The sequence below is a fragment of the Ascaphus truei genome, chromosome 2, assembly GCF_040206685.1.
Source record: "Ascaphus truei isolate aAscTru1 chromosome 2, aAscTru1.hap1, whole genome shotgun sequence".
Taxonomy (NCBI): domain Eukaryota; kingdom Metazoa; phylum Chordata; class Amphibia; order Anura; family Ascaphidae; genus Ascaphus; species Ascaphus truei.
The window spans coordinates 427,823,906-427,851,429 of NC_134484.1; the positions used below are offsets into that span (position 1 = coordinate 427,823,906).

The 27,524-nt window shown below is 38.8% G+C and overlaps 1 protein-coding gene across 1 annotated transcript in view; it reads right to left on the minus strand.

Moving 5' to 3' along the window:
• The window catches only part of NRP1 (neuropilin 1), a 129,532-nt gene that overhangs the window by 99,691 nt on the left and 2,317 nt on the right, over positions 1-27,524 (minus strand). The window contains 1 exon segment of the mRNA XM_075587736.1: positions 25,540-25,714. Coding sequence (XP_075443851.1) covers positions 25,540-25,714 — 175 coding nt within the window.

Sequence of the window (27,524 nt, forward strand, 5' to 3'; positions counted from 1 at the left end):
AAACATAACAAAATACCATTAGTATATCAATATATTTGTCATACTAATTAATTCTTCATACCTCAATATAAAAAAGAAATAAGTTCACAGTTAGATTTCAGTAGCCTAACATATTGGCTAACAGCCATGTGTGCTATTCAAACAAGCTTTGTAATGCAATGAGGTTTAGAAGAAGATAGCCAATGTTGTCTAATGAACTGTTCCATTCTGTGTGTCCAGATGATGTATGAGTTTTTCATGGCTTGATCACATTCAAGACTCCCTGGGCACTTCGCTTACCGAAAAAGTCTTATTCAAAATCCATAGGCATGTAAATGGCTAAAAGGAAGGATGACAAATCGTTGCCATTGGATACCAGACAAAATTAAATATTAAATACATTATTTGCATTCAATCAGTTTAACCTCCTAAATGTACCCCTTACAGGGAAGAAACAGAGCAGAGAATATGTTGCTGCCTATTTGTTATTATCATTTCTGGTGAACAAGAGACCCCTCTGCTTCTACTATTGAAAACATTCAAAGCCAAGCGCTCTTTACAGGATGTAAACACATTCACTGAAAATCACCCATTTGTTATAAATACCTTACCCTCCCCTTCTATGCCACCCTACAAATACTAAATGGCTTCTTTACATGATTGAAATGTATGTCGTCTTTATTAGTTTGTGCCATATGGGAATTTTAAGGTCAAATGCTCTCTGCCTCCCCCTCCCCGGCCCCCTCCTTGTCTTCATACTTGTTGAAAAGGCCTCGGCTATTTCAAATATGATGTATGCATGTTTTTACTGAAATGTAATACCCCTTTGTACTGTTCCTAATTCAAATAAAGATAATTTTATTGAAATGGAACATCAACACTGTATTCTTCGTGTTTATTGAAATACGAGTCGGGAGTCTTATTTCTTGTGAAAATATGTTTTATTGCAGTGTTTTGAACATGACCAATTGAAGGGGCACTCCCACTAAGCATTTGTGAGACAATTTACTAATTGGCTCCACTGAGAATATTTAATTGCCCTTACAGTGCAAATTTCACTTCTTTGTGTTCTGTAAAAAATACGTTTTTCTTCTCAATGAGAGCACTGTAATTCCCTGTCCTGTTGTAAACTGTAGCTGGTTGGTCAATGATGGAATCATAATTACTTTCCAAAGAGACTCAGTACCCAAGGTTACAAGAAGAACGGATAGTTGGATACAGACTTGGTCACCCAAGTACAGTGATGTTGTCACTAAGATACTCCTTATCCCTAAAAGCTACGGTGTCTGACCATATCCCTGCCTGTTCACTGTGATTCTTGGTGGGACCACACCTGACTGTCTAGGGCAGTGGTTTTCAATCTTTTTTCTCCCGGGGTACCCCTAACCACAGTGCTTAGTTGCTGTGGCACCCCTACAACAGGACAGGTTCACAGAAAACACAGGACAGAAACTGTCACAGGAGAAAGAGACAGTCAGTCAAAGGGGGCAGGGAGTCACAGGAGTCAGACACATACAACAGGACAGTCACAAAAAATACAAACACTCCCACCCCCCAGTAGGACAGAATAAATACACACAGGACAGAAACACACCGCTTCATCTCGCTCGACTGCCCATGCTGCTTTCTCCCCCTCTGCTTTGCCACACCCTGCAGGCTCTTGACACCTCCTCCTGATTGGCTGCTGCTGGGTAATACAGCCAATCAGGAAAGAGGAAACTGCCCTGCTCTCTCCCTGCTCTGAGAGATCGGGAAAATCCCGCGGCTTCCTTTTGATCCTCTCACGGAACCCCAGGGTGCCGCGGAACCCCGGTTGGGAAACACTGGTTCAGGGAATAGGAATCATTTAAAATAGACACACAACCTCCCAGCAGTCGTATAACCATTCATTGTAGATGTAAAACAAATTAAAATGTGCAGTTGTCAAAGACATTATTTTTTTCACACATTCAAAGCCCAATACTGCTCTTCATTCACGACTGTCTCAGAGAACACATGCATTTCATTTTTAGGCTGTGACATTTAAGGTTCTTGCATGTGACATTTCTATCCATTAACATTTGGCAATGCTGTATAGCCCACTAGATAGCAACATTTTAGTGTGCCATTAACACTATTTTATTAGGAAAATAAAATAGCACTTAAAAACACAATGTGTAACCAAGTGACATGGTTAATGTAGGTGCTTTTATTTTGTATTTCATGTTTAACTCTTGTGTATTCCACACATGAGAAGCAAACTGTTTGGAACAATTTAACAAGCATATAACTATGGGCCTCCATCTAGTCCGTGCTGTTTAGGAGGGTCCTATAACTTGTGATGGTTTTTCAGTTGAAAGTGTAGTGAAGTATATACAGTACACTCCAATGTGTTGTGCTGTATCTGTGACTGCAGGACTTGAAGTGATCATTCTTGCTGTGCTTCACATTGTTATCCAAACCCAGCCAGGAGGTAATCAAGGCTTGTTTTATAGTTGATGCTGGTGTGCGTGCGGGCGCGCGCCTGGCGTTGCGCATGCAGGTGGTGCGCGCGTTTCGTTTCTATAGTTGTAAGCGGTGGTTTGGTTGTGTATATAAAAAAACATTTAAAGTGTATGGTGGTTTTTAAAACTTTAAATTATTCAAATAGTTAAAATTTTAATGGAAACATAGGAGCGAACCTATGTGCAATTCAGCTAGTTTTTCTCAATCTGCATTACAGCCTCACTGTGATTGGCTAGAGAGCGTGACGTGCAACAGCAGCAGCGCTAAAAAATACTTTTCAGGTCTTTCCCCCGATCTGCCGGCTCAAAGCTCTCTGCCGAAATACAGAACGTCAGGCCTGGACACAGCCAATTCTAATTGACGAGTGTGCGCACAGTAGCGCACACTATATTACACAGGAAACGACCAAAAGAAAGTGATTCATGGCAAAGAAGGTTATATATATATATATGTATTATATGTATTATATATATATATATATATATATATATATATAATCATTACATTGGACTTCAAAGGTCTCTTGTTATAAGGACATTGTGTCTCACTTTAAGTCCTGATGTGACTGAGTTGAAATGTTTTGCTAGTGGGAATACAGGCACAGAAAGTTAGAATGTTCACTTGCAGAATACGTAGACGCCACAATGAACATTATTATCCCAGTTATGAAACTACCTGCCTACAGAAAGCAAAATGAAGTGAAAGTAGGAGGTGTTCCTTAATGCTGTTAAAAGCAAGAAAGGGACGCAACTAATAATTTAACCATGACCCTGTTACTTGACATTCAGAATGTTTTTCCTGCCTTGTCTCCCTTGCCTTGTTTTTCACTATAGGGCACAGTGCATGGAAGGTTATGGCATAAATAGCAACTTTTTTCTTCCCTGCCATTACTTCTTTCTTTTCTCTAACAAAAAATTATTGGGTGTTTTTATAAATGGGCTCCACGGGTGTCTACAGATAGCAACCTTTTCAGAAAGCTTTTAAAAGCCAACAGCTTTTTAGTCACTAAGCAATCCATAAAACTGCCAAGTTCAAATTTTCAGCTATTACCGAGGCAATAATTCTTCTGTATCTCGTTAGGTGGATTTGACATCTTACCCTTGCGCTAATTGGGATACAAGACTAAACTATTGTAACCCGATGTGGAAAATCATTTTAAACTGGTGTATCTCACAGAGACCACATCCTGTCTATAGAAAATCATGTTGATTGTAATTTGTCAAAACCTATCAAGCATAATATCAAACATGTTATGTCACTAGGGTTTGAATCCAAAGCAAATTTTCATAACAATGTAACATACTTTGTGTTTATTTACAGTGCCCTGGCATAGAGGAAAATAATACTGATACTATGGTTGTTAGTTCTGCAATTAAAAAAAATAAGTACTTTTCAGTCAATATTTCATTGAACAAGTTACAGATTTGTTAAATAGACATTAAGTTATTGTAAAATGCAATTGACTGAAACCATGAAAACAATCAATTCAGATTGATTGAAATGAGAAGATGAACTAAAACGAGGTACAGCTATGTCAAATAAAAGCTTCATATGGATAATTAACATGTACTGTAGCTCACAAAAGCGGTCACTCTAATCAACCTTAATGCATAAGGCTACACTACTAAAAGTTGTAAAGCCTCCTACTTAGCCATTTTACATAGTAGATATGTTTATATGGATCATTCAGCCCCGGGCCCACAAACGTAAAACAGTCCAAGAAAATGTAATGCTGAGGCCACAGAAGTCCAGCTATCTCTTTCCCAAACTATCAAAAAAGGCCTTTTGTACTGTGCTAAAGCCCAATTTACCTGCCACCTTTGATACAGACCCGGGGGTGGTGAGTCAACAAAGTTCTGGTAGCAACAAAGATGCCAGCTTGACCAACTATGTAAATGCCGGCAGATATATGTTAAGCAAATATTTTGCATCAACTTTAAAGGCAGAACGAAGGAATCACAGATAATCTCAGATTTAAACAATTGCTGAATATTTGGGACATTATACCTTTAACACTGATATCAACAATCGTCTGCTACAGCGGCGAACTCTAGCCCTTTCTTCACAGCAGATTGCGATGGAAAGAAAAGTTTGCAGTTTGGTCTTCCAAAGGCGGAACATCACACAGTATTGTGTTCCTGCTGTCACCACGAACTATGTTACTCACGTAGATTTGGTAACAATGGTTAATGCAACAGAAACTAATGGTATGTAGATTTAAGTGACTTCATTATCACCAGGCAATTGTTAAACGTACAAAGCTCCAATACTTTAATAAAGCTCTACACTTTTATTACAGAAGTAATGCACACTTCTTGGACTTTGTAAATCTATACAAACATGGCTATAAATGCTGCTTTACATTGATTGTTAACATCTGGGAGATATGGGAGGTTGATTTGGGAATTTTTCGCAAGGGAAAATACTCTAACCACTCGATAGACAAGTCCAATATTTAGGTAATATTGATAGCTCCCATGATACTGCATTCAGCCTTACTTTTTTGAACACATTACAATGTCTTACTATGTTACATTGTAATGGAATACTGATCCAGGGTCCAGACCTTTGGGATCCATAAATTAAGAATTACTCAAGAACTCTTAACAGTTACCCAATGGAAATCAAGTCAGTCATGTTTTATTTCTATGTGAAAAAATTTTCTTCCTTCCCAAAATAAATTTCCCATAAAATTGGAAAAGGCACCATCATACCCCCATACTTGTTTCTTCTGTATAATTCATTAGAGAATAGAACACTAAGTGCATTTTGAAATAAGTGTCCACATTTTTTTTTATTTCTACCTAATCACATTATAGGATATATGGCAAAATTACATGTACGTCTTATTGTTTCTTTTCTGGTAAAAATATTTCACAAAATCATAAAAAGAAAAACTAGGAGCATGAAGGGAAATGGGAAGAATAGGAAAGTGCGCAACACATTTAAACAATAAAAAACTCATAGCCATGAGTGGAGCGCATGGAATTGCTTTATGAATTAGAAGTAGATCCTTAACAACTGACAAGAGTTGACATATAGTGCATAATAACACCTCTCTTGCCTTGGTGGTATTTCAGAGGAGGATTTTAAGAGATATAAAGCTCAGCAAGGTCCCTCTGAATCCAGTTAGCACTTCATTCATATGAGGCCATGGTTTAAATGCACCCAATGTCATGACACCACCTGCACATTTGTAAGCAGTCTTGTGGGATCCATGGTAATGCAAACAGACAGCAGCTCTGAATCAGATCCATACTGCACAAAACATATGTTTAATATTAAATGCTGGTCTTACTAACACTAGGTAATTGTGTATAAAATTCAATTGTATGCACACAAATACAAAATGTCATTCTAAATTCCATTGATATAATTAGCTTTGTGATATGGAATGGTAATATGATAGTTTAATCCTTTTCCACAATTGAATTCACTTTTAGCATTTGACCCATTTGACCCAAATAATTTGAAAATTGTACTGCAGTTGTTATTCATTGTCCTTGAGCTTGTTGTCATTATTACTTTGACTAATGTGTTGGTGACATCTCTTTGCTTCCTGTGGGAAAGAGAAGAGAGGTTGCTTACTCCCATTAGGTTTACAGCCCGTCTAGTGTAATTAATCTGTTTCAGAACACACAACTTTCTCTTAGTTTTACCTGTTCATATGAAACGTCTGCCACAGCTGAGGAACAATAAATACAATTGCACAAATATACCCCTACTCAATCAAGAGTAGAAGGGAAGCACATTCATTATCTTCAGAGGATCGAATGTTTGCCATCTGCCAAAATACTGTGAGACCAGGAGGAGAGAAAAACAAAACAAAAGCTCATTCATAGAATGAATATGTGAAGTAAGATATTGTTGTAGATTAACATCCTGGGAGAACCGTTCCCCATACCTCCATATGAAGAACAATTTGGCAATAACTTTACGAAATGTCTCATAATTTATTGCATTTGGCAGCATAGGCTTTTTTTTTACCATTGTATAATGTACATGCTCTCCAATATTATAGAGGTGCTTCACACTGCCTTGATACCTCCCTGAAGTGCCATGTCAGATCAATGTGGCTGAATTCACGTTGATTCTTGTTTTTAATTAATATATTGGTGTGGTATATAGTGAAATATGGGGGATGGTAGCGCTAACCACTATATGGTGATAATATATGATAAAATATACTAATAAGTGTCCAGACAAAATAAAGTCTCCTGCAAGAAAATAGTGTCACGACAAAATTGTCCCTGTTTATACTTAAGTCCAGTGGCCAGAGCCAAGTGTTCCATTATATACTGGACACTGTATTATTTTGATGCAATTAATCATATAATTATTTTTTCCATCTTCCATATATACATCAGACGTACTGAGTCTATGGGCCAGAGGACAACATCTTCTCTACTTGGTGTGGTATGTTGCATTCATATCTTTCGTAGCTTATGCTCTCTCCCACAAGTATAAACATACATGGATGTTGTGTGCTGCATTGTATGGGAGGAAATTGCACTGGGGTGGCCAGTGATGCAAAAACAATAAAAAAAAGTTTAGTATGTCCCTTCAGTGTAAGTTACAGTAAATCAAGGATTTTAAAGAGCAGGACCCTGGAGGTCTTCATCCTCATAAAGAGGATGAAATCCCTGAAATATTGATAGCCGTGATGCTCAGCCTGTCTCATGAAAGGAAATATTAAACACCTCGTTCACCCAACGTGAATGAAGTGCTAACTAGATTCAGAGGGACTTTGCACAGCTTTTTTTGTTTGTGAAACCCTCCTCTCAAATATCAGCAATGCAAGAAGAGAGCTGTTGCTCTGCTCTGTATGTCAGTGCTTGTCAGCCTAATTTTGCCATCATTGAGGTTGCTGGCTTGTACAAGGGACAGTGGACGTGTACACTTGAAGACGAGGCCTGTGCGCAGAGATGAACAGGAGAAGGATTGGTACGAGACAGCAAAGTCCAAAAAAGAAGCACCATCGGCTCACCAGGTAAGTGGAAAAGTTAAAATCGTTTATTAAACTACATAAAAAACAAACCTAACAGGACAGGAAAAACCTCCCACACGTTTCGGCTATACTTACTCCTTGAGAAAGGGCTTTTAGAGCCCGAAATGCGTGGGAGGTTTTTCCTGTCCTGTTATGTTTGTTTTTCTGTTTTTTATGTAGTTCAATAAATGATTTTAACTTTTCCACTTACCTGGTGAGCTGATGGTGCTTCTTTTTTGGACTTTGCTGTCTTGTACCAATCCTTCTCCTGTTCATGCTGTCTTGACGATTGGATGGACGCACAGTCGCAATGAGGGCGCGCTAGATGGGTCCCCGAACCATGGAGGACATTTGATTCCGACACGTGGAACCTAAAGACTTGGCGGAGCGTTCCCGGACGGACCGTAGGTTGTGACGCACATCACCGGCACTCGGGAGCTCCACAGTATCGTTGGAAGAGGAGGACGGCACACTTCTTATAGTGCCCCACACAGCAAAGGCATACAGTTGATGAAAAGCCGAAAATGGGACTACAGAGGTACATTTAAATATTTCCTCTGTAATGCCTATATCCCTACCAGCTCTTATCCATTGGAATCCGGTCACTGCTTACCCTGCCTTTGGTTACCTCCACCATCTGCACTGATCCAGCGCTTGAATCATCCTCACATTTAGCCACTGTTGTCCTGCACTACATTGATTATTATTGATTATTATTTTTTCTCTCTACTTTCTGTTTGGGGCTTTGAGAAGCTTTTTTTCATATGCCTGTGCGCAAAGATGTATAAATGTGTCGGAATTCACCTAGTTTTTTCAGGGTAACAAAGAGACATTGTCCAAATTTGACCTACAAACTATAGGGTAGAGCCACAGAAATCCCATTCATTTCTACCTATTAATGTGACGTTCACTAAATAAGGAACACACATTATTTTTCTTATTATTATGGGGGATGCTCAAAGCTAAGGATATGCAAAAATAATGTGTGTTAGCAAAACGACCATCGTAACGTTACCTGGGTGATGAAGGATTATCGTAGCATTGAGACACGTTAAAAAAATACACTGCACATGCGCTTGGGAAAGAGTGTGATTAGGGAACGTCAGTGTTAGTGATGCGTTACGTATTAGCGCGCCCCGAACACCGCGCCCATGATCATGTAACAATTTAAAATAAATACAAATGCCCAACTGCGCAGTAGAGATGGCTCACCAACCTTCTACCTCTACTGCTGGGGCTACTCCTGCGGCTAGGAGAATAAGAAGCCATAAATTTAATGATGAGAAGCTGGAGATTTTAATAAAAGGTGTGGTGGCAACACTCCAAATTAATGGGGGCTCTGAATCAGAAGATCTGCACTGCTGAAAATCAGCGTATTTGGGGCTGCATGCTGGCGTGGATTAATGCTCTGGGCAATACTGTCCGCACCATCGACATGCTAAAAAAGAGATGGGTGGACAAGTAAGGCGAAGGTATGAAAAGAAATTGGCTGATCATGCTGCTGAGTCAAGAACACTGGAGGAGTCCCACGTGTCCCCTTGCAGCTTACCCCGATGGAGGAGCGGGTCAGCTCCATTATCACACGCTTCCAGGTAGTGGGACTACCTGAGCTTGTGGAATCTAGACACTTGGTCTAGGACTTTTGACACAACCTAGAACATCAAAACAAACATTTATTGTCTTATTTGCAGTGCACTCACACTTACAAATGAAGAGTACTTGGCTAACTAACGTCTGACATGCTTACATGTGTTCTCTCATAAGATTACAAAACACCATTTCTTCCACATTTCCGTAAGGGATCAATCAATATAAAGTGATCCTTTTGTCTATTTCTGCACCCTACACCTGCTCACCAATCACACTAACACTACTTTAAGCATCACTTAGGGTCTCATTATCTCAAAAAGTTGTTTTGAAACTGATTTATCATCTTATGAAAAGCATCTAAACAGCACTTATTGCCAAAGATTCACCATCACCAACCTGCTTCTAGTCTTAAACTTCACTCAATAATCTTTTTGCTCACCCACTAGATAATCTATTGACCTGTGCCACTCAAATCATCTTCCTGTATAAATGAATTCCCGACTTATGATGTTAGCCATAGCAAGCATGTTAGAAATAGTCATGTTTAAGGTACTTAACGTCACTTACTGTCCTGGACATACTTGAAAATGAAAGGTCACTCTAAATGTTATTGCAAAAACAAAAGGCGTATAAACTCTAGCATGCCTCAGCTCTCATTCATGTGCATGGGAGTAAAGGCCTTCTAAAGTTTAGCAACAGGGCCCTGGATCAGGGCCTACATATATTCTACTGCAAAAAAAGATCTAGAAATCAACAGAAATCTTCAAGGAAGATCCAAGGAAATTTATCTTAATGTGCTTACTCAAGTATGAATGTCTTTGCTGATATGCTGTATTTCATTGTCAGGAACATCATACAGACAGCAAATGCGATTTGGCAGACATGCTGTTTCCATGGCTGCAGATCCCCATGTTGAGGAGGTGGTGGAAGAACCCATGGTGACCCTTTACCTCACAGAAGTTGCTGATGAGCCTGAGGAGCCATCTGAACCTGTGGCTGACCCTCCCCCCCCACGTGCTCCGCTGGCTGACCTCACCAGCTACTCCACTGGCTTGCCCCCCAGGTACTCCACTGGCTGCTCCCTCAGCTGCTGCATCGGCTTACCCCCCAGCGGCTCCCCAGTCTACCCCACAGGCTGCTCCCCAGTCTACACCCTACACGATGGGCTGCTTCCCAGTCTACCCCCCCAGCCACTCCGGCTGAAACAAGACGACAGGCAGCACTGTACTCCAATGGTGCGCTGAGTGAGTTTCTTGAAATGCAGTGGGAGGCACTTGGAGCCATATCAGTCCATCTTGCCAATATTGATGCAAGGGCTCGAAGGGAGCAAGGAGACAGACGCCTGGAGCAGGCATCTCAGCACCAGGGGTGATTAATGCTCCTGGCAATGAGACAGCGGACTAATGCTGACCCTACAAGTGTAGCCCAGTTGACAGAATCAGTCAATTTGCTCACCTAGGCTATGCAGCAGGCCATGTACAGTTTCCATGTCCCCTTAGTGTTATGTACCCAAGGAGAATCCCTGTCCGGAATTGACATCTGGTCGTGGCCATTTCATGGCGACTAACGGACCTAACGGCCACTAAAATGTATAATTTCAATCTTTTTAAGGGAAATGACTGAACATTGGAGCGCTATGCACATTTGGGAATATGCGTTACGGATATCGATATGTTAAAATTTGATAACGTTACGTTAATGTAACAAGCTTCTGAGGATCTACCCCTAAATTTGCTTAACCCTGCCCCGCATCTTTTTTTATTTAATTGAGTCTGCAACATTTCTACAATTCTCTGGGGCCAGGACAGCACCTAGAATTTGGGAAAGTGACAAAAATATTGGTACAATTACCGCAGACATGAATTAGATTAAATAATTTACAGGTAGCTAGCCAGATATTGGTTGCACCATACGGACAACATTTTGGTCCCAGCTTCTATAATAAATTTAAAAAAATGCAACTATTTCCACAATTTGAGCTGGAAATAAAGTCTTCTAAACGTTGTATCACTTTTTGTTTTTGCCAATGTTTCAAAAATTCACAATTTCGGGGATATTAAAATGGGCAATTGTTTTTTTTTTGCCGCTAGGACAACTAACAAGTTACATAGAAAAGATCCATTTCTTTAATTAACACGTGTTCCTCTATGATCATGACTTTTCTCATAACCTTATTGAGCTTAAGCACTTGTTTCCTTTACAAACTAGGCTTGTTATCTTGCAAATCGGTTACTTTAATTTGTTTTGAGTCGAAATGTGGCAATCAAGCTGTCAGCCCAGATGGGAATATTTTTCTTAAAAAGGCAACATTTGGAAGCTGTTTTAGACAGATGACAGCAGTGGCATAATGGGAATAATTGTGGATCCAGGTTCATTTAAACTCAATTTAACAAAGAATAGCAAATAACAGTTCTTTTTAATTACGCAATATGTTCATTCTCATAAAGATACAAGATGGAGACAGAATATTCTGTTAATGTTCCCAATGCCTTTTTCATAGACTAAGGTTAAATAACTCACACGGTTAAATAGTAAACCTGATTCACGTTACTCTGTGTGACTGTTCTACACCAGTATAATAATGTGAGGTAATAGCAGAACTCCTTGTTATTTCCCCTGACTGCACAGAGTTACTCTATTCTCTGTACTGGGATGGAAGACATCACTGAGGTGCAACTTCTGACTCTCAGACCCCAATGCAAAATGGTGACATGTTGGTAAATACGCAGATCACAACGTATCCACTTCCATTCGCTTTAATCTTTAAAGGCGCAATCCCACACAGTCAGCCAAAAACAACCTTTTGTAAACAGTTGAACAAAGGAATCGGACCATGTTAAAAGCACGGATTTGTCTTATTGTATTTATCTGGCAATGAATGACAGGCATTTCTTACTGGCCTCTAACTGGGGATGTGTTTGTCAGTCAAGTGTTTTCTTTACCCTTATCCCCTCCTGTCCTTATCAGAGAGCCAATAAAGGTAAGGGGAATAGAGAGGGGGCTCTTGCTGTGAAAACACTTGTTGAACACACGGTGACATCAGGATCAAGGGACTAGCTAGAGGAAACCCACCCCAACCCACCCTCAAGTCTCAGCTCATCATGTTCGCATAATAACATTTAAAAATACTTGTGTTAGATTTGGGTAAAAATAAATAAATAAGAAGGCATTAGTCACTCAGATGTAATTTCTTAAACATGTCTTGTCACTGCCATAAGTGCACAAGTATAAGTCCTAGAAAGGATTGCCCCTTGAAATGGTAACACTTGTAACTCACTCCAACCTAGTTCATTTCATTAAAGACTGTTGTTAGTGCTTGTGGAAAGAAGGGCAAACAGAGGGCATCAGGCATCAGGGAACAGGATAAAGCTAAAAGACGGTTGATCTTGGAAAGTGTTTGTATCTCTGCTCTAATAAACGGGTTCTGCTCTATGTCTGGAGGTTTAGGAAAGTCACTCATACAGTAATTGAGTAATATTGGTAGTATTTCAAATTGATTGCAAATTTGTATTTTTGTTATATTCACAAACACCTTAAAACTCCCACGTAGCTGGCCAGAAAACATCCTTTTGTAAAGAATGTAACAGTATTATTGACTTCCCTACACAAATGTAGCCATGATTGTAGCAAAGATTTGGCTGCTTTTGGTTTTCTGGAAATGAAGGAGAAAAATAAGATCTTAGGGGCCTCTAAATAAGGAAAAGTTTGCTAAACAAGTGATTTCTTTACCTTAACCTGTCCTTTTCAGGCAGCCAATAAAAGATAAGGGGGAGGGGGGAAAGGATGGGGCTCTGGCTGTACCAGCACTTGCTGAACACATAGTGGCCCCTCAAAATGGAGGAGCCAGAGAAATCAAATCCATCCCAAGTCTGAACTCACCATGTTTACATTGTAGTTAACAAAAAATATATAAAATCATATATCTATATTTAAAAATAAAGTATAGGTGTCATATGTTTATTGGATGAACACGGTACTCCTAAGTAATGTAAGGGGTTCATGGCTTTAATGGGTTAACCGGGGTGTGATCACTCTGGTATTGCCCCTCCCCATCATGGGATGCAGGATGACTGTGCAGAAACGGCATGTTCTGTTTCTGGGGCAGAAAATGAGCTATTTCTTTAAATAACATTCCTATGTTTTCAACTCCTACCTTGTAATAATGAGTTTCTGTGATCTCATCTCTACATGGTGGGCTCACACTGTTTTGCCACTTCACATTTGTTAAGAAGTCTTGCTGTGAAACAGTATGGGCCATTTTTTCAAAGTATGGAATCAATAGGGAAGAAAACCTGAAAAGCCAACAGGGCCATCTTTGATTGCATGCTTTATCTGAGCACAGAAGTCCACACCTACTCTTCCTCTCCCTGGCTACAACAATCTATTAGCATTTTACATAAACATACAATAATTAAAGCAGCAGTCCGCATGGTGGGGGGGGGGGAGGGAGGTATTATATTTGTCTGTTACCTGGACCAGGGTATCCCTCGGAGACGGTAGCTGAGATATATGCAGTTTCTCCACTGGGCAAAAATACACAATATGGTCGCCGGAGTCGGAATAGCTGTGGTGACCAATAGAAAGCTACAACCAACCACGTCATTAGGAGATGACGTGGCAACTTTCTATTGGTTCCATTGCCAGTTTTTTTTCTGTGTCTCACACCTGCACTAGAAACTACAAATATGTAAGGAACTGGGGGATCCCTGGAGGTTAAGGGATCAGCTCTGGGGCCATCCCGGTTCAGGTACATACAAAAAAAATGCAAACAAGGGAGACTGCTGCTTTAACATACAGTAGTGCTGTAGAAACTTACTCATTGTGTATATAGAAGTAGCATATACTGTATATAGAACAGCCAGTTCAAATAATGATCATTTTCTGAGGTAAAATGTAAAACATGGGCTTGAAATAGCCTATAAAATACCTTTATATAATTATTACATTGGTCCAATTAAACGTTCAAAGATTGCATTTTTGTTTCTCCTTGATTTATAGAAGTAACAAACTGGTGTACTAAAATTATCTCAAATAATTTAAACGTTAACACAAACAGTGTGTGTGTAGTGTGACTATTCACTCTTCTTTTCCAGAGACTGGAATTAGCTAACTACAGAATGTGTGAAGCAGAAGCTGTTGGAGAGGATAGAAACAACATTACTGCTGTTACAGTATATCATAGAAATTAAAGTGATTTTTTTACGGTTCATAACAATTGCATGATTTCATCCAATGTATGGTTCAATTAACCTCACTTAACCTTTCAGTACTGAAGAGTTTAGGGATCAATCACAGTGACAACTAGTTTTGAGCGCAAAATGAGGACAAAATGACATAGCATGTGCCAAGTGTTTTTTTGTGAGCTTATTGTAAGTTTGGCCACATATAGCTAGCAAATAATCCTTATCATTACAACTTCCCTTTCTTAAAATAACATAGATTAAGAGCAATATACCAAACTTTCAATATACCTTCCTACAATAAAGATGGGCACATATATGCTGACATATTACAACAACCATGTCACCTTTTCAAATCAGCACCATTTTTAGCATTGAATGGTCAGGGTAACAGTCTTTATGAGTTGTGTGGTTGTCCAGTTGCTTGTGTATGAATATAACAATTCTAACAACTAATTGTTCTAGATCAGTGGTACGCGAACTGGGGGAGGCGTGAGGTCTCTGTAACGTCCCTTACCTGCTGCCAGCCGGGTCTTCGGCGACGCGTCGCCATGACAATGCGCGTCAAATGACACTGCGGGGTAATGTGACATCACATGACCCGCGATGTCATTTGACGCCGAGTTCTAAAGCGAGGGGGGCGCACACCAAAAACTTTGCGCACCCCTGTTCTAGATAATCTTTCATTTTTTTCTGTACAATGTGCATCCTTGCAGTTATGGTGCACGTTTTCCTTTCTTTGTTTTTATTTTTTTTTATTATTTATTCTATTGTTTATATTAAAGTAGCTAGGTTCACTATTTAACTTTATACTTCTTCACAAGAAGACCCTATGCCCAATTGTTTCATATTGGAACGTACTGACTTTCTCCTATTAAAAGATAACAAACAAAAATTGTTGATTCCATAGAGCTGCAGCGGTGCGCAAACTGGGGGGGGGGGCACGAGTTTTTTTTGGGGGGCGCGGCTCACTTACTTGGCTTTCGTGTGCACTCGTCTCCATGACAACGCAGCATCAAATGACTCTGCGGGGCCTTGTGACGTCACATGACCACACCGCGTCATTTCATGCCTGTTGCCATGGAGACGCGGCATCAAATGACGCTGTGGGTCACGTGACATGATATCACAGGACCCCGAGGCGTCATTTGATGCCGCAGAGGGGGGGGGGGGGTGCAACATAGGGGGAGGGGCAGCGCAGGAAGTTTGCACACCCCTGCCATAGAGAATAATAAAATGGTACCAAACATTCACTCCTAAAGCTGCATTTGGCACTTTAACTTGAGAATTATAGAGCAACTTTGTATTGGGTCTAATGAGTTCATAGAGGCAGATCTCTGGAGCAATGCAGAGTGATCAATACACTAACTGCAGCTAACATTGCTTTTTGGTTTGTTAATAAAAATGTTATTTCAGGTGTGTTATGGGAGTGATCAAACATCCCCTCAGTTTAATGGAAAATGCATCTTTATAAGTCACATCAGAACTTTCTTGAGATTGTAACTAATTAACTTAAAGAGGAGCAACACCCGTGAGACGACCGCCCAATCCCTTCATTAATATTTTTAACCTTTGAACGGTGTTTAATGATTTCCCACAAAGACTGAAAAAACTGACATCTGTCCATCAGCATTTAGAAATGGGCACTTCCAAGAGATCACAAGGAACAAGATCAAATATTACAAACACTGCTTATGGAATAAGAAGTTAGCTCTTGATATTTAGATTGCTGCAAAGGTGTCTGCTGCTTTTCGTTCTCCGGGGGACAAGACCAATGTCACTTTGCCTGGGAGCAAGCAAACACAGATGGCCATTTGCTTAAAGAGCACAGCCTTGTTTGAATACTACAACAGACATATTTTTTAGTTATAAAAATGTTTTACCAGGAAATAATACATTGAGAGTTACCTCTCGTTTTCAAGTATGTCCTGGGCACAGAGTTATAACAATACAGGGTTACATTAAAAGATCTGGGTTATACATTAAATTCACAGACGTTACATGGACAGATAGAGTTGGAAAATTGGGTACAGGGGATAAAAGGGCTGGTGAGTTTCAGATTGAAATAGAGAAGCTTTAACATCAGCGAACGGCAGCAAACGGCTCACACCCTTTAGCTGCCCTTCTGCTGCTCCAAAGGCTGCCCACCTTTGGGGCAAAGGCAGATGTACACTGAAGGGGTTCAGATTAAATGCAGATGTGAATGCAAAGTTCTTTGTCCTCTTGGCTCATTAACATTCCAGGGTGGAGTTGACGTTCCACAAAGTACAAACAACTGTTAACCCTTAGCACGTTGGTCCTGTGCAGAGGGAGCAGCTCTTGGGGAGCTCCATCAGGCGTCTGCCTTTGGGGCAACGCAAATGTACACTGAAGGGGTTCAAATCACATAATTCATTAAACTGTGATAGTGCTGAGCGAGGCACTATCGCATGGAGAATCCTATTGACTTCAATGGGTGTTTCCATGTCATAGTGTCTCAATGGGCACTGCCACACTTTAATAAATAACCCCATATAGTTTAAGAGAACCACAATATATATAGTATGTGCGTTCATCATTGTATTTAAACTCTAATGGGAGACAAAAACAAGGAGCAGAAGAAGAGGTTGAGATTTTGAGGGGTGCCCTGAGAGTAGAAACCCATGGATTGGGGCTACTCATTACCAATATTGCCACAGGTAGAAGGAGCGGCTCAGTGAGTAAAGACTGGTGCTGAGTTGGAAGGCAGGGGAACCTGGTTCAATTCCTGGTTCAGAACCTGGTTCAAGGTCTGCTCCTTATGACCTTGGGCAAGTCACCTTATCTCCCTGTGTCTCAGACACCAAAAACTTACATTGTAAGCTCTACAAGGCAGGGACTGAGTCTGCAAAATGTCTCTGTAGAGAGCTACGTAAAACAAGCAGCGCTATACAAGAAAAAACTATTATTATTATTTATTTAAAGGGGCAGTCTCACAAAAGAAAAAAACATTCATAAACAAGTAAGCAATATAAGTAACTTTCTTAAATAACTGAAACCGTTTTCAAGGAAATATGTCACTTTAAAAATAATGTTTTTGCATAGTTATGTTATGCTGTTAAGTGTGAACATTTAAAAGCACTATACTTGTCAATCAGCCACCTTTGTCCTACCCATCCCCGTCCAGAGACCAATCAGGTGTAGTGCACATTGTTTGAGAGATGCTCCCTTAGGGGTTTTATGTTGACCTCTGAACCCCTGGGGGCGTTTGTTTTTAACATTCTACGTAACATTTAAACCTTAAAAATTTTTTTTTAAACTTTACCATGAAATTGTCTTACATCGGCCCTAATTCTTTCTTTTCTACCGGCTTAGGACAGGCAATTTCTTTAAATTGGAAAATGCAAGAAGTATTTTGATGTTTTTGGACATTAAAGCTGCAGTCGAAGCAATAACCTACATGTGTGTGTGTGTTTTTTTTTTTTTTTTTTAACCACTCTGGAAAAATAATGTAGCAAGCATTTTTGTTTCTATGGTTTTTTTCAACCATTTACAAAGTTACATCCCCTTCCTCTTTTGAAACGGCTCTGGTGTGCTCTGGCACACCCCTTTTTGAGCCCTGCCCTCTCTCTAGCAGTACACCTATTGTATATAGTGCCTGCTTGGTCACATGATCTTCCCCACAGAACTTTGCATCTTTGGTCCTCTTCTGCTGCACTGACAGCCATTTAGTGAACCCCCAAGCTGAATCTTCGCTGATCGACCACAGGAGAACCGATCGATCGGCAACTTAGCTAATTACTATCATTGTGTTGATTGTATTGAAGGGGTGGGAAATTGGCAGCTTGGACTGCCGCTTTAAATGCAGATTTATTGACTACCCTTTAATGATAACTTCCTTCCTTTCAGTCCCCAAGGCATTGCATTTTACTAACAGGTTACCTGTCGTAATTATTTAAATTGTACAATTGGTTTGAAACTTGCTAAATAGCTCTTAAATGACCAGTTGTAAAAGCAATGCAATTCATTACAACTGGCGAATGAATACCTTTTCCCCAGTGGGTACAAAGTTAAAACTGCCTGACAAGTCTCTCGTCTGATTTTCCTATTTGAAGTCTGACTTTTAATTTCCATGCAGGGAATTTAAGAGTCCACGTATTGACTGTAAATTTCCTAAAATAGCACGCTTCAATGTTTAATGAAATCCCCAGGACTGAGCCTGGCTGCAAAATGGGACTGCTGTACGCAGCAATGCAGACCACTTGCTACTGTTACATTTGGATACAGTTGCCTAGAGAGATCCCCTTGTCTCTACAGTAACTTATGTTGAACTAATGTGTCCTCCCTGCATGTCTACAAGTTTCCTCAAAACCTTCTACAGTTTCAAAGCTCCTTTTGCTCCTCTAGGTGGATTGTGTTCAGTTTGACTTATAAATGGCACTGCTATACTTGACTGCATAAAATACATTCCCCTTTCCCTTCCCGTGGGAAGTTAACATTTTAACAACTGAAATGACCTCAGGTATCCTCTTGTGGAGAAGCGTGTTTAATGGGCATTTCCTTTAATTACTGCGTATAGATTTTACTGAAGAGGAACCTTGAGGAATGAGGTAATAACAAACAGCAAATACCCCGCCCTGTAATAAAGCCGGCTTGTGTCCTTTGTCTAATTGTCTTTTAATCTCACTCAGATTGGATATTACGACGGGCTCTTGGAAATTATCTACCTATATATAGCCCTATAAATATCAGTAATGCTGCTTGATTGTTTTGTGGGTTTTTTTTAAACCACTTTGGTGCAAGTTTTTTTTACGGTGCATTACCTTGTGCTGTAACTAGACTTCACGGAGGTTTTTACAATGTTACTAACTTATACAACAATATACATTTACTCTCAGCTGAGGATAAAATAAACTTCTTTTTTTTTTTAATGGCATTTCCAGTTGACTGATTTGCATAAGGATTGAAAAGGATCAGTTGGAACAGGAACATAAAACTATCCGGCAACCGTTCAACATTAGTGGCTGGGAGATATAAACAGAGGAGGGCAATGGAAATTGCTGGAATGTTTACTGGTGAATTTTGGGCCTTCCTTTTAAAATAGCAAATGAACTGTGCAATGCTTTCAAAATGCCATTAATTCTACAAGGTGAACATTACAATAATTTGCCTTTTCCTATAGTGTGTCCACCTGCCCATAATGTGCTTATTGGCAAGTATCCAAACATATGTAAGTCATACTTTGTAAACTGTATGCATTTAAGAATTTAAATAACTGTGGCTGGTAAACCATTCTTGTGATTGCAAACAAACCAAAATGCTATACTCAACCAAAACTAAGATAATAAAAGAAAAACGTTTTACACGGCGACTGCCAAGTCGCTGCTTCCAATAAGAAGATTTTTTTGCAAACAGAAAGTGACACTTCAACTTTATATTAACTTTAACTTTATAGTGACCACTTGAACGCTATATTCCAAAAGCATCACTTATTCTTAACCTCAACTAGCAGATCTTTTTCCTGCTTATCTAATAAAGTGATGTAAGACTGCATTCAATATGTGCTAATGTTCTACAATTCCTAACATTTTATTTGGTGGGTTATTGATCATGCTTAACTAGACTAAGCCATGTTGTGTGATACTGCATGCCACCATTATCCACAATGGGGAATCTGATGTTCAAATAAACATATGTTTGCTGTTACCAGCTGTTTGGTGTATGCCGTTGGTTATGATTATAATGATCTAAATAATCATGCATAATAAAGGTTTCAGGTGTTTAGTTATATGTAGTTGGATATGATTAAAAAAAAAAGGGAAAAGTGCATGCACAAGTTATTTGTTTGCTGTAACCAGATGTTTGCGTATATGTAGTCAGAAATGATTAATGTAAACCAAAAGAGTGGGGAGTAATTACAATTGATGCAATTTACAATGAGGTCATTTGTCACAATATTCCACACACATTGTAAACAAGGTAATACAATATATATGGTTACAAAGCATTGTTTTGCAATTACCAACTGTATTCTGATTATTTATCTAGTGTACAGACAGCTATCTTGTTGGGGTAAGTCAAACATATGAGAAATAACCCATAATTCAGGTCCTCTCAAAAACGTATCTTGCACATTCTGTTTCTTAGATGTATTGGTTAATCATGTGCATTAAATACTTTGTTTGCATTAATGTCACGTGATTAATAACTCAAAGACAGGATGGGGCTAAAGAGTTGTCTCATTCATGTGTTATAGTAGTGCTGTAATTTTGCGAGGGCCATTACCTCCCGAGGAATGAGACACCTTTATAATGTTACAAGAGTGCACATACTTTGCTTCTATTGTTGCTGAATGTGAAACCGCTTACCTTCCGCTAACAGCTACATATTAAAGATGTGTTAATTTGTGAGCCAAGGATGAAATCACCTAGAACTAATATTCTGTCATCAGTTCAGTAGCAAAGTACGGGAATATTTTGATGATAAACTTAGATGTGTTGAAGCAGAAGCTCTTCGATTGGGTTATAACGGATGAAACACACCATAGTTAAGTCCAAGGCAGCATATTTGCAACACCAAACACACAGAAATACAATATATTTGTTAAACTCCATCAGATTCCGTGTTAACTACTGCACAACGTGAGAATGACACCACGCTAAATTTAGCAGTTAGCATAAAAACTGTTTGCCTTAGACTGTAGCTGTATAATAAGAGCCAATGTTTTAGTCTGGGCTTTATGATTTGGAATGAGAGTTCTATTAAAATGAAACATTAGTCATCCACCAAATCAAGATGGTAAGGAGAGTGTTGTCTAGCTAAATATAACAGCTAATATAACATCTATTGGCAACAATTCTTTGGATTATTTGATGACACTCATGGAAAAGGAATAACATTTTTATACATGTACTATACTTCTTGACAGTAAGGTACCTGTGGAGCAGTATTTCAGTTTAATAAAACACAGTGTGTTTATGTATTTGCAAAATTGTTTGCCAGGAAAGAGACATTGAGAGGTTTGTCTCATTGTTAAGTATTTTTGGACATGTACTTTTGGTAAACATTAAAAAATTTATGGTGAGTGAAAAAAACTTGACAAAAAACCTCCACCGTACAGTGTACAGTAAATAAAAATACCACTTGTAGTGCATTTGCATGTCTCAGACAGGTCTGCAACCCTGTCTTTCCCCATTATAGCTTAGCAAAGAGTGATTCCACTGCAGCCAAGGATTCTGGGTAATGACAAGCAAATGAGCAGTGTGTCACTCTTTACTTCTCATCCATTTTAACATGGATCCTTATAAGCTTAAGCCTGCCATATTACACCGTTTTTTTTTTTAGCACAGCCTAGGTTGACTAGAGAAGTGCATAGCCAGTAAACCTACTCACAGCCAGATGTATTAAGGTTTTTTGGTCACATCAGTGCGATGTTGGTTGCTGGTTGTGAAACGTGAAGCTGGTAAGTGTGTAAAACCAGAAGAAAAAAAAAGTGACAAAAATCATCCACCGTGCAGTGTACAGTAAATAAAAATACCACTTGTGGTGCATTTGCATGTCTCAGACAGGTCTGCAACCCTGTCTTTCCCCATTATCGCTTACATTTTCTAAGATACTGTATGTTTAAAGTCACTAGTGCCCTCATTGGGGAATCCTATGGGTGAATAATTTGCAATGAAGAATCATATTTATATCACCATGCATTCAGATATGTCCCGTATTCAGTTATAATGAATCATATAGTTATTTACAACTGACTCCAGATGACCTTGACCTCCCTGATTGCACTTTTAATAATGCATTTGTACTCCTACTGTGTCTGTAAACCTACAGTACCAACATACCACTTAGATTGTAAGCTCTTCGGGGCAGGGCCCCCCTTTGCCTTATGCTGTAATTTACCTGTTGTACATTTCCCCATTGTTTGTACTTTATTTCGCTTGTAAGCGCTGCGTAAATTGTGGCGCTATATTAATAAAATGATACATACATACAGTATGGTGGGTTTACCTCACCCATAGCCAACAAACACCTTCTGTATCTTCACATTCATTGTCTTGATGACTTTAATGTAGTGCCTGGGAAATGTTTATCGCTCCCAGGATGATGACATCTGATCTGATTGTAACCATGCCCCTATTTGCTCAGCAGCATTTGTCACAAGACATTCTAAATTATTGTTCTGATAGTTTCCACTGCTGGGAAACTGGAACAGCGTTATAAATGCAAGGAGTATGTCAGTGGCTTTCTTGTTTATTGCTAAGATATAAACTGTTATGGGACTACACAAGGCAGAATATCCACAGTAAGACACTCAAACTTTACAAGGTTTTTTTTAAACATAAAGACATTAAAACATCTAAAATTTACAGCACAAATATGTGTGTTTCAAGCATATAGTGCAAATGATTAATTAGAGTATCCTACTGTATTCTGCTTTAGAATTTACTAGCCACAGATCTTATTTGGATGCATGCTATTTTTAAAATGCTTATTATGTAGTCGAGTATGGTGAACTTTCAATGTAAATACTTATCCATTTATGGGCTGCCTCATCTAAGCACTTACTAAATTATTGATTGTCACACAACATAAACTAGTTCAAGTATGTCATGTTCTCTTTGAAATACCCTTGAATGTTACATATGAAATGGAACAACTTTTAAAATGAATGAAAATTTCAGGAAATTTTGTTAAAATGGCACAATGTTATCTATTTAAAAGTTATTGTAGCTTTTGCAACAATTAAAAAAAAAAATAACAGTTCCATCAAATCTGAGGGGGAATAATTGAAAACGACATTTGCCAACATTCCCATATCCCTATCTAATATACACTTACACTAGAAACATTAGCAATATGGCTACATTTACATACAAAAACACCACACTACTACTGTGAAGTCACTAACTATGCTTAAACATTGACTTAGATTCCTCAATTATAGATTCTCTATATAAAACATACCCCAGTTTTGAAACGACTTGTTTGTATTAATTATAGTGGAGTTGATGTATTAAAAACAAATGAAAACAGGAGCGCAAAAACTGCACCAGATTTTACTTTCAACAATTGATATACCTAGTGCCAAGTCTTTAAACTACTACTAGTCTTGCCCCAGTGTTACAGCCAGAAGTCTTTGATGCATCAGCCCCAAAGAGATATTGTAATGATTAACCCAGCAGACTTCTTGCCCCAAAGCAAAACATGGAACAAAACAAAGTTCCACTCAGCTGAGGCAAAAAGTTAGTTTCAGCATGGAAAGGATCGCATTATCTTTCACTGGAAAAAAATAACAGGATTGCACAGGAGCAAAAGCTTGCGTCCACTTCCCAGTATCTTGAATAATAAAACCCAGTGTTATCTTTACTGTGACCTCACTTTGTACATTGCTTGCTTTGTGTCACTGATATGGATGAAAGTTTTGGTTTAGATTGAGGCATTACTCAGCTCATTACTACCAGCTGTTTGTTCACATTGAAGCAAGGAACTTGAAAGACACTGGTATGAGTTGTATACATGAATTCAAAATCATAACATAACTGATTGAAGAGATGTGAGAGCAGATCCTGAAAAAAATGGTAACAAAAACTTATTTTCTGTATATTATTAACTAAAATTGTGATTCACTCTGGTTTTACCCAGTTTTGCGTTGGAACCAGGCGACTGATAAGTTAATTATTAAAAAAAAATATTCCGTTGAGGTTATGTATCTAGCTTTTTTCCTTAGCTGAAAACAGAAGTAAGAAGTTTAATATATCACTGTTATTTTATACCTAATACCTACACATCTATTCCTGTAAATGGGAGGAAAGTGGGAATCAGGAAACAATTGTTTTACATACAAGAACATTTGAGCTCTATGGTGACTAACAGCAAATACATTCATCATCAATTCATGCTGCATATCTGCCTAACCACTGATACATCTATGGCTGAGTAACCCCTACAGTGCATGAGGTTCTAGTACAAAGCATTGTGAACCAATTAAAAGTCTACCAAAGGAGCCCATGGAATTTTCAAAAGTGCTGAACACCACAATCTACTGTATGTGAAGTATTTAAACTCCAGGAGATTAATATGAATCTGTCCTTGAGCATTTTTTTTTTACTTGTGCATGATCTGCTCACTGGCGCATGGCAACTCTACACAACAATGAGTGTTTCATTTCTGAATGGTTACACCCATCATTTTACATTGTCATCAAATACCATACTATAGCAGCTCCTTCTGAAATAAAGGTAAATCTGTGCTGTTTCCCGGAGTCAAACATTTATGGAGCTGAGGATACAGAAAAAATGAACACTGCACAAAAGCCCAGAAATTAAAAAGAAGGCTTCTGTAGCTCACACTATGAAGGCATCACACTATGAGGGCAGTGCCAATATTACCCATATATGGCAAATTACAAAACAATGAACCTCATGACTTAGCATGTAGTCATATTGAAAAAGCACAGGGCTAAAGGGAAACTACTTCTCCCCTATATTACATTATGCAAATGACTAACAAGTGAGGAGGCATAAAGCAATCTACTACATTCAGTCACAAGAAATTCAATCCATGTCTTTCCAGTGATGGAAGTGGATTTATTATACCAGCAAGCAAGCTGGGGATTGCCTTCCTTCTAATGAAATAAGACACAAGACACCTGACTAGATCAATATACAGAATGAATTTACAGATGTTTTTTTCCGCATAGAATACCAATCTAAATATGAGATGCCCGCTTGATGAAAACAGCAAAGACATCTTAGTGCGTGTGTTTTCGTGACATACAACACATTATAGGATTTCTAAATCGCGATTTTACTGTTACTATTCCATCCCTCATTAATAGATGTGTTTCACTTATTGCACTCACATGGTTGGATATTTTCAATAATATAATGATCTACACATTTTACAAATAAAAAAAAAAAAGCTTAAAGGGCAGTAAGGCAATTCACTAAAGCATGTTTTTGTGTGGGGTGAAGGGGGCGAAACAGCAGCACTGCATAAGTGTCACTACTAAATCTTTAGTTTATTTGACTTCTCTTCTGACATTTTTGAGGAATGATTGGGAACAGACCAATAAATTAGATGAAAACCAGGCAAGACATTGTTAAGATTGATAACATTAACAGACTTCACTTTGAGCTAACAGAACATTTAGCTTTAATATCACTGCCTTTAACAAATGATCTGACATGGGTTCAAATCCCCAATTGATCATATGCCCGACAATGACACACAAAAAAAAAACATGTTTTGGTAAGTAGTACATCGTTTATTTCCCACTACATTTGCAGACTCAACAGTTACTTGTTCATTTCTTGCCAGTAGATGGCATCCTTGACTTTGCAGATGAATCTCACTTACTTGCATTCTCTGTCTTCTAAGTCAAAGTGAGGGTTGAAGTTGATCATTATTCTCTGGTATTGTTCAGGGGCCTGTATTATCCATTCGCATTTCTGGGTTGGGTGGTATGAATGCGGATATCCAGGTGAGGTAAGGTAGCTAGGGGTCGTGATTTTTATGGTGTCACCACATTTATCTGCATTGAAGACAAGAAAACCATTTCAGTATTTTGATTGCCACATCAGTAGTCAGTGCAGTCAAGACAAGATCAGTATAATTTGGTTGTCTAATTGCATAGTCTGATGGATTTTCACTTGCGTGTCTGTAGCTGTCTTTGAAGAAAAAAAAAATAACTATATGTTAATGTATTAAAAAAATGTCAGATATGAAATTGCAGCAATGAATCTCTTGTTTGAGTTTAATTGGAACCTCTGATCTAAATTAACAGACACTGCAACTTAACAAGGAATTCATTCGCCAAAAAGATATCTCGGCTTTAGAAACATTACATCTGCACAATGGATGTTGAGTATGTCCCATGGGCTCTTCCGAGAGTCTCGATTATTGTTGAGAAGTGTAATCTTATCAAGAAACACGTTTTAAGTGGCTATAGACTAAAAGATCCAGCCTGCCCCCTGCGATGTCTTTAAATGATAAGACCTGCTTGGGTCATTTGCCATCAGGGCCTGTTTTAGCTCAAAGCAAACCATCTTTTGTTTCATTGCTCCATAAATCTAAGTAATGTGAAGTTATATGTTCCCTTTGAGTACAGACTAGAAGAGAGTAAAGTACATTTGGTGAAGCAGACAGGCCTCTGAACAGATAGTGTTTTTTTTCTTCTCCGTGTAGTTCAGCAGATCAAAGTAACAGGGTAAGCAATAATTCAAGTCTCAGCTTCAAGAAGTTGGGGGGACACTCACTAAACATCCACGAACAAGTAAAAAGCATTTCAGGCATGCATTATATAACACTGCCCCCATGTACTTTTTTTGTGTAGTGGTTGTTGACAACTATTTAAAACATGAAATGATGCATTACGAGAATGAAGAAAGACAAATAAGCACGCCAGAAAGTGGTTGCAGAAAAAGGCTTTCATCGCCCTTTTCCATTACAGAGTTATTTCCAAGGCAATTCAACGAAGATCTGTCAGCTTTGTTTCTGAATTCATGGTGTGAACAACTAGGCACATGGATTGTTAAGGTAAACATGTAAGGCACCAATGAACAGCTACAACGGTACACATGACTTGTTTCATTAATGGTGTGGATAGAATTTTACCCTGCATTTTAATAGATTCCCTGTGGAAGGAAATAGCATTCCTTGCTCTCAGCATGAATTTCTAAATGTGCAGATTTTTAGTACAGGAAAACCAGGTCAATTGGAAATGAAAGAAATGCACATCAAAAATGCATAAAGCTACCAGCATTATAGATACCTCTTGTCATAACTAAAACTGAGAAATAGAACATTCATTACACTGTTTGCTTAGCAAAGTGTTTTCTTAGAGATGCAATGAGTATCCTTGGATAATTATATAATATAGATATAGGCTGTTTGTGTGTTGAAAATGGTATGGGTTTCCAAACCTGAAAATGTGCAGGAGATATAGAACAAGACATTGGTCCCCTGAGTGATGCCATTGTGACTGTATCTTTATACTGACTTTAGCGAGGTCTCTGGGAGTGATATTGTCTCATTATAGTCTACCCCAGATCCATGCAGAACAGTATGGCAGGATCTGGCATCTGTTACGACTGACATAAAACAGACTAGTTTCCAGTCACTTGACAGAGTCACTTCAGAAAACGTTTACGTACATTCAGTACCGTCCACCAGCGCTCTTTAATCTACGATTTCTGAGAAAGTGACAGTATAATAAGATAATGTGGTTTGCTAGACTCGCTGGCTCTGCTACATTTCTCCAACACAGTTGATTAAGAAGAACAGTTCCTAATGACTCTTGACCATTAGCCCTAAATAAGGTTAATGAATTAATGTAACAGATT